This window comes from Ranitomeya variabilis, chromosome 5 (assembly GCF_051348905.1).
Source record: "Ranitomeya variabilis isolate aRanVar5 chromosome 5, aRanVar5.hap1, whole genome shotgun sequence".
NCBI classification, from domain to species: domain Eukaryota; kingdom Metazoa; phylum Chordata; class Amphibia; order Anura; family Dendrobatidae; genus Ranitomeya; species Ranitomeya variabilis.
The window spans coordinates 84,050,838-84,059,814 of record NC_135236.1 but is presented as its reverse complement, the minus strand read 5'-3'; the positions used below and the strand labels follow the sequence as shown (position 1 = coordinate 84,059,814).

At 41.1% G+C, this 8,977-nt stretch overlaps 1 protein-coding gene across 1 annotated transcript; it reads right to left on the bottom strand.

The window, feature by feature from the left end:
• Positions 1 to 381: 381 nt before the first annotated feature.
• MYL7 (myosin light chain 7) lies at positions 382 to 8,547 on the bottom strand. The gene is made up of 7 exons (XM_077260830.1): positions 8,516 to 8,547; positions 6,094 to 6,204; positions 4,982 to 5,057; positions 4,094 to 4,198; positions 3,689 to 3,767; positions 1,947 to 1,995; positions 382 to 536 (listed from the first exon to the last, which is right to left on the bottom strand). The coding sequence occupies exons 1-7, from the start codon at positions 8,516 to 8,518 to the stop codon at positions 432 to 434; spliced, it is 528 nt and encodes a 175-aa protein (XP_077116945.1). The 5' UTR covers positions 8,519 to 8,547; the 3' UTR covers positions 382 to 431.
• Between the last annotated feature and the right edge of the window lie 430 nt (positions 8,548 to 8,977).

The window sequence follows — 8,977 nt, the reverse complement described above, 5'->3', positions numbered from 1 at the left end:
GCACACCACTGATACGATGCGCTGAATTCATAAGCGGTGTGCGTCTCTTAATGAATTCAGTGCATCTTATTCCTGCACGCATATAATAAAGATTGGCATGTATGAAATGTTAGTCTTAATAAATCGCGGTCTAGAGCTTTGAAAACCGAAGAAGATCACATTGGTCTACATTGATTTCGAAAAATCCGGCAGATAATGTTCATGCTTACGCATTTCAGGCTGGACACCCCCAGTTATAGCATAGTGCAGATTCTGATTGTTATTTATGGACAATAGGAGCGCATTAGAGACAATAGGAGCGCATTAGAGACAGGTTTGATCCATGAGGTTTCAAATATTCTAATAGAATGTTGAATCCAATAATTTTGGACAAATAAGAAGTCCACTGTAGAAAACAGAGCATTTAATTCACAGATAATAACATTTGAAGCTCATGACTCTTCCTTCTCGTCTCCATGTGTGATGATGTAACACAGAGACTTGTAGTCAATGTTCCCAGCCACATCAATCGGGGTCACAGCAAACATCTGTTCCACCTGGAAAAAACAAAGATTAGGGACACATGAGATCTAAACTTTACTTATACATGTGTGCTGGCCATAGAGTCATACTTGCCGATTATTGAAGGTGAAGGTTTGGGAGTTATAGGTATGCAGCCACCAATATTTTTGCCACCCATAGCCACACCTTGATCCCCGACAACCAAATGTAGTTTGGGCCCAAAAACCCTTCCAGAAATACTTGTTTCTGGGAGATTTCAGGGTGGTTTGGTGGCACCTGAGAAACTGGCTGACTTTTCTTTGAATCATGGGTGTTACCCCAACATTTCAAAAGAGTTGAGAATTATGATTGTAGGACAAACCGTGTTCAATCCCTTTGTCTGATACTGATTCATAACCTGAAAGCTGTCGTCCAAGTAAAAATAAAAAAAAAGATTCATGTTTTCCAGAAACAGCGCCCCTCTGCTCCATAGGCTGTACGTGGTATTGCGCCTTAGCTGCTCCATTCACTTAAATGGAGATTAGGTTCAATAACACCATAAGTAAAAACTAAGTGAGACAGCAACAGAGAGACTATTATCAAGTATTAAAATGTCACAGTCCTTAAAAAACCTCATATATGATCTTTCGGCTGAAAGCTATCTCCCCTATCACCCTATAATCAGGAACACTTGGCTCGGCTGAGCGCTCCTGTGTTCTCTGCTGCTGCCTGTCTAATGTATGTGGGGGTCTTTTCACCCGAGATATATCCACCCTACAGTAATCCACAGTCATTTTGCCCAACAAACCATGAAATGCTTAACCTTTGCAAAATACTCTTGAAAAAGACTCATTTGTTGTAAGGGTCGAAACGTTGCTGTTTACAAAAACAATAAACTTTTGTATGTCGGGAGATGTAATATCAGACAAATCCCATAGATCAGAGAGACGCTAATTGTAAAAAAAGACCAAAATGAATCAAAATGGTAGATGCATAGGAGGCAAGATAAAACCAGTGGGGTTACCAAGGTATACCCCTGACGCGCGTTTCGCGCACAACTTCCTTCCAACTTGCTGTTTTGAATATATCTATACTTCTCATACTGATCAATGTTTTTATATGAATTATTGACCACATTGCCTGTATTAATCTTGTATTAGGATATAAATTTGTGTGCACCATTTTGAGGTCCCATGTGTTGTTTATGCTTATGTCTGACTTTCCTTTATATATTCTTTTTCATTTTTGTGTTAACCATTTAATAAAAAATTTTTTAAATGATCCTTGAGTGATGCTTCTATATCTCTATAGGTTTACTTCGAAATACAGATTGTAACCTGCAAATTATCGGGTGATTTATTTATTTGACTTACCTATATAGCGCCACTTATTCCACAGCTATTTACAGACATCATGTGAACACTTAATTAGGATGATATAGTGCAAATTATGGAACTGTATCTCACCTCTTCTGCTGTAAATTTGTCTGCTTGTGTCATCAGTAGATGTTTTAGCCTGAACATAGGAAAATAATTCCAGATTAATGTATTTGTTCACTGACCACTTGCAGAATATCCTATGCAAAGGCCAAAGTCAGCCTGTATTTTCAGCAGGTCAATAAGATCACCCAATCAGTGGTATCCAATGGGCCTCGGTGCAAGATTTGGACCTGGCACCCACGCCCTCGGCTGTTGGTCAAACGTATGGGCCATAGTAGTTTTCTAAATTCTTTAAGGACGTATACATTGCACCTCCTCCACCATTATCTAGCAAGGTCCTTCATCTTGGGTTCCTTCCTGGCATATATGTCCCACATCCTGGGTCCATCCTAGTATATATGTACTCTATCCTGGTATATAAGTCCTTCATCCTGGCCCCAACCTGATATATATATATATCCTCCTCCTTACATCTGTGACCTCATCTCCCGGTACTTTCCTAAACGCAGCTCCGATCCTCACAAGATCTCCTTCTCTACTCCCCTCTTATCTCCTCTTCCCACAATCGTATACAAGATTTCTCTCGCGTATCACCCCTACTCTGGAACCCTCTACCACAACACATCAGACTCTCGCCCACCATCGAAACCTTCAAAAAGAACCTGAAGACCTACCTCTTCCGACAAGCCTACAACCTGCAGTAACCACCGATCGACCAAACCACTGCATGACCAGCTCTACCCTCACCTACTGTATCCTCACCCATCCCTTGTAGATTGTGAGCCTTCGCGGGCAGGGTCCTCTCTCCTACTGTACCAGTTATGACTTGTATTGTTCAAGATTATTGTACTTGTTTTTATTATGTATACCCCTCCTCACTTGTAAAGCGCCATGGAATAAATGGCGCTATAACAATAAATAATAATATATATATATATATATATATCCTCCATCCTGTTATGTATCCCTCATGCTGGTATATATGTCCCTCATTCTGGCCCACTTTGGTTATTTATATATGTCCTCCATCCTGGTATATATGTTCCCCTTCTTGACCTCATCCCAGTATATATTCCCCATCGTGGAATATATGTTCTGTATCCTGGTATATACAGTATATACCCCCTATATATGCATAGAAAAAAAAAATTATTCTACTCACCTTCCCTCTGCTTCCCCGCCGTGTGGCGTCCTCTTCTGAAGCTGGCAGCTGACTTCAGCGGCAGTGACGGGTGTGCATGACGTCACTGCCATGTGCCCCCAGTCACATGTACAGTGACGTCAACTGCTAGCCTCTGATTGGCCGGCAGTGTGTATTGTAGCCCTGTGCCCCAATACACTTCAGCTGAATACGTGTCCAAGAATGCACAGCCAGTTGAAGTTTGCATTGCCGGGCCCCTCACCTGCATGGGCCTGATTGCGGTTGAGACCTCTGTGACCACGATCGTTACACCCCTGCATCTAATATCCTCCCTACTTTCCAGCAACAGGATTGGATTGGACTTCTTGAATTTCAAAACTCCAAATTATTATATATTTTCCAGGGAGATGGTGATAATTTTTACTGATGGCTGTAACCGATTAATATAATTGATTGTCTACAGCTGCCAGCGAAATGTAATATCTATGTGGCTGCCAAACATTTCCTTAAGATTTTCTGCGATGTATCAACCAACTCAAATCGGTCCCCACTTGGGTTGGGTGGATGTGTGCCAGGGACTAAAAACTCTCCAAAACATGTAAACTTCAAAACATGTAACGTCACATACTCATCTTTGTTGACATTTCCTGTTCCATTGGGGTCCAGAAGTTTAAAAGCGCTGAGTATAGAGTCCTCTGGGTCCGTCCCTGGGGAAAAAAATATATATTAGGAGAGTCAATTGCCTCTGTGTTTGTCTCTGTTCACACTACCATCAGAGTCTGCATGGGCAATTTTGGTTGAATGTATCGTGATGAAGACACTTCAATAATATCAAAATGTCTTCATCACTGGAATGAAGGTACAACTAGCCATTGTTCCGGGTTGGTTGCACTGTTACATCTATATATAGCTCAGACGGACCACTTGATGGATTAGTGACATTGTTCGAAGTAGTAAATGTCGCCAGCACCATCTAGTCTAGGTTTCCCTCCAGGAGAAAGATAGAGGCCATGAACTTTATTGATGGACTCACCATTAAGCTTCTCTCCAAACAGTGTCAAGAACACGGTGAAGTTAATCGGCCCTTTTCCTTCCTTCAACATTCCTTCAAGCTCTTCATCATTTGTATTCATTTTGCCTGAACAAGTAGAATTAAAAGATAGTTTCTTTAATGGAAAATCGCTTTAGTTTATCGCTTTTTCTCAATATGTGAATGTTCACACAGTACATGAGAAGAAAAGATGGCAACAGTTTGGACAAACCCATGTATAGGAGAGCTGTCACCCAGTTTTCCAACAAACAGATATAACTTGTTTTAGATCCTTAACGGGGTTGTCTACTACTCAGACAACCCCTTCTCAATCCTTGTAAAATAATAACACTTATACTCACCTCCGATGCCGGTGCTGTTCTAGCGGTGTCGGCCTTGGTCGCCAGGGGGCCATATGACATGTTATGTCACGTGACCTATTTGGTCAGTCAGTGATTTCTTTACTCTCCTCGTCTTTGGACGTATCACATACATCTGGAGAAAATGAGAGAGCAGGAGGAGCTCTCACTTCCTCCAGACGTATGTGATTTGGCCGAAGGTGTGGAGAGTGAAGAAATCACTGAGTTTCCTCTAGAATTGTGTGACATATGGTAACAATGTCAGACAAGTCCCACAAGAGACAATGGCAACACTACCTGAATCGCGTCGGCATCACAGGTGAGTATAAGTGTTATTATTTTAAAAGGATTGAGAAAGGGTTGTCCGAGTAGTGGACAACCCTTTTAAAGAAACAGATGGCCCAAGGACTTAAGATGGTTGACTCAGAGTTCACCATGCCAGTTAACTTCCTGTTGCCCCCTCTGGTATTTCTCCAGATGGATGCATGGTCGTCCATTATTGTAGATTTTAAATACAAAATTAATTACTCACCCAACTGCATGTAGGTCTCTTTCAGGTCAGACTTGCTGATAATACCATCACGGTTTTGGTCTATGCAACTGAAGGCCTATGCAACACATAAAATGGCATGTCACCTCCGCGTAGTAGAAGATATAAGTAATGAAAGTATAAGACTGTCGCTCCTCTTATATGGTCTAGTTGTGAACAAAACAAATCTCTAGAAAGAGACATGGACCTCACATCCAAGTAATATACGGTATATTGATCTATTACGGCTAAGACAAATTTACCATAGTGAACAAGAGGTTCTTCGTTCACATGTTGATCAGAATGTATAAGCCCACTGCCGCATCACAGCAAACTTTTTTTTTTTTTTTTAATCCTCCAGGAGTATTGTTGCTTGGCACCCACTGCTGCCACAATACTGCGCTAGCAGGGAAGCGACCTCGATGCACTATGCCTGGTATGTTGCAAACCCGCTGAGGGGGTTTCGCACCGGTTCAGAGATTCCCACTGAGTATTACGTCCGAACTTACATTTTGCATTGGGGTCCATCAGACTCTAGATACGCCACTATTTTTATGGTGCTATGCTGTGGGGTGGTGTCATCCGGAGTCATGGAGGCTTTGCCTGGCTGCATGGGTGGTGGGGCGCATCTGGGTCACTACTTCTGCTGGCGCGCTGTTGTGAGCACCAGCTATACGCCTGGCAGGTTAAGGACCTACTAAGAGGTTTGCCATGACGTGATAATGGGCTTATATGTTCTGATCAAAGATCATCTTGTTCTTCAGTGTTGTACATTTTTCATAGCCGTAGTAGAATAATTTATACCATTTGGTTGTGCGGCTCATCGTTTTTCTCCAGTTAGATTGTCAACAAAATCTATGCAGCCTCCATACTAAATATGTCTATCTGGGTGCACATCAAAGCTATAATGTTACCCCCACTAATCGCCGCATTCAATAAGAAACCACTTAGCAGAATTTTTAGCAATTTAACATCTACTTTCTGATGGGCAATTGACTTTTAGATATTGGAATCAAGTTCAAGAGAACTGATCAGAATCTTGTTTTTTTTAAGTACGGTAATTACACCTGAGCCTATACATAATGTGACAAAATCCTCGGTCTGATTGTGTTCACCTCCTTAAATTCTTGGATCTGTGACTGCTCAAACATGGAAAAGACATTGGAGGACCCTCTCTGGGCACTTTTAGCTGCGGCTTTACCACGTGTCACTGCTTTCCGGCTGGCCTGCAAAATAGTATAAAAGACCCAAAATTATAGCTTACACTGAACAGACAAAAGTTACATATAAAATGCAAATGAAATGAGATCAAGAAATATAATATGTGAAGCTAAAAACAAATTCACTTTGTGTGGTAGAAAGCGTGGAACATGCGATCAATAGCTCAGTGGGTCCAATGCTGGACACGGAGCTCCCAGAAGAACCGCTACTGCTTGTACCACTTTACTCTCTTCTGCCAATGATAGATTAGCGGATATAAAGAACAGCATCACCAGCAGTATCCAATGAATGTGGCTATCACTCATGTTGGTTGTTTTTTATGGGATATTTTGCGTAGCTCTTATAGGGACACTATGATTGCCACTGTTGGGGGTGCACTTATTTCTGACTTATAAATGTTCAGAGCTGATACTTGTCTAATTGTTCCATTTGGTCAGTGATGATGGAAACATGGACTGTGATTGGCGACTCTAGACAATAAAATCACAGAAATAGTAATTTTGGTAAATGACGACTAAAGGTGGATTTTGTGAACAGAAAGGACAAGGATGCCGCGCTTATCCCTATTCACAAAGAAAGGAAGGCTTCGTGATGGATATGTACGCTGCCACTTCTTTATTGGATAAAAAGTCTATACATTTCAAGATCGGAGCAACCTCTTCATCAGGACAACTTATCTTCATCATGAGGTAGGTCCAGCCTTGAAAAGCGTTGACTTTTATCCAGAAAAGCTAGTGTGTAAAATATATATATATATATATATATATATATATATATATATATATATATATATATATATATATATATATATATATATATATATATACTATATATACGTTGTCCTGATGAAGAGGTTGGTCCGACTTTGAAATTCGTTGCCGTTTTTTCCAGTAATAGAGGTGGAAGCGTACATATCCATCACAGAGTCTTCCTTTTGTTGTGAATCAGGAGAAGTGTGGCATCACTAACCCTCCTTTTCACAAAACCCAACTTTATGCAGTCTACCAACGGATTTATGTAGGATTCAGCAGTGGGATCATCCACAGCATTTCCTGTCTACAGCCATCGAAGGTGTTGTTCTGAACACAACACAGTAAGGTGAGCATCCTAACACAGTGGGGAAAGAAGTGCTTCCTTCATATTTGGAACAATCAGTGCCGCCCAATAAAACTATTTTCTCTATTTTTTACAGAATTTTGTGGGTTTTTTTTGGTAAATAAGTTCACTGTAATATGCTAAATGACAATATAAGTTCTCAGAACTATAATCTGTAACGTCCCCAAGAGGAAATCTGCACAATTACTGGCTGAGCTACACAAGGATGAGGCAGAGGACCCTGCATGTGCATAGAAAGCCTACTCATATATTTAAGAAAGTCAGCGACCCGCACCACAGATCCTGCGTGTATGCGAGCCTGTGAATTAATGGAATGTTGCTGTCCTGCTGGGTGTCGGGTGCCGTAGCCAAAGAAACCAAGTGAATATATGCGATGAGAAGAAAAACGGCTGCACTCACCAACCTTCTTATGCAGGTCACTTTATTCAGTCCATTTTAACACGGCCGTGTTAAAATGGACTGAATAAAGTGACCTGCATAAGAAGGTTGGTGATGGTGAGTGCAGCCGTTTTTCTTCTCATCGCATCTACTCATATATTAGCTCACCATCTTACCAGGCATCTGTCCTGCAGGATGGGGTGGCCACCGGATCTGTCTAGGATCATTTTGAGATAATATATTGTAAAAAAAAGAGTTCACTATTATATATCGACAGATCCTCTTAAATATGGGCTATGGTAGCTCAGTGGTTAGCACTGTTACTTTAGGTCCTGGGTTCAGATCCCACCAAGGACCACATCTACATTGAGTTTGTATGTTCTCCCCATGTTTGCGTGGGTTTCCTCCCACACTCCAAAGACATACTGATAGGGAATCCCGATTGTGAGTCCCAATGGGGACAGCGATGATAATGCCTGTAAAGCGCTGTGGAATTAATGGCGCTATACTGTATAACTAATGCATAATAATAATTATAGGTGGAGAGAGCTACAGGATTTCAACTACTTTTCCAGAGTTTTATGCTATGTCCTCACAGTATGTCAGAATACAGAGGATTAATCTCAGTTTGTCATTCCTACTCATGTCAAAAAATTGAGGAAATTTGTATCCAAATTCTGATTACTACGATCCCCAATGTGTCTTTTCTAAAAAGTAGTATGAAGTATTGTGAATCTCATAGATACAATATATAGGACATATAGGAATGTGTGGATATAGCTGAATATATAAGACACACACACAATAAACATGGTCACTTACCATTTCTTCTGTCTTCTTTCGTCCAGTGCCCCTCCGTTCGCAGACCCCCACTTTTTATACTGCTCTTTATCAGAACTATAGTTAAAATAGGACTACAGGAGCTACAGAGAACCAAAGATGGCCCTGCCAAGCAGCAAGAGATAAGGGCTTAAGTGTCCAAATTCCAGTCCCTCCAGCTGATATCAGACCGTGCTGAGGTCCTACAGAGAAACCCCCGGACATCTTATACTAATACTCAATGACTAGTCTGGTTCCCCTCCGCATTGTTACCTTTTATTTTCATCCTAACTAGAATCTCCCCAGATTATATTCATAGCTCATAGCTAATAAGCTTCCATGGTGGCCAAGTGTCCCTCAGGTTGTGATATGTTGTCCAAGGTCATACTTACATTTCTTAACAAACCGAATGCATTTCTAACAGTGTAATCAACAGTACGAGGATCCATAATGTCAAATGTCAGC

What these genes read in the sequence shown, in the direction of transcription:
- MYL7 (XM_077260830.1), bottom strand. An exon ending in AGAGACCTACATGCAGTTGG is followed by an intron (nt 4,199 to 4,981) that starts GTGAGTAATTAA and finishes CTACTTGTTCAG; the next exon opens with GCAAAATGAATACAAATGAT. An exon ending in GGAAATGTCAACAAAGATGA is followed by an intron (nt 1,996 to 3,688) that starts GTATGTGACGTT and finishes TCCTATGTTCAG; the next exon opens with GCTAAAACATCTACTGATGA.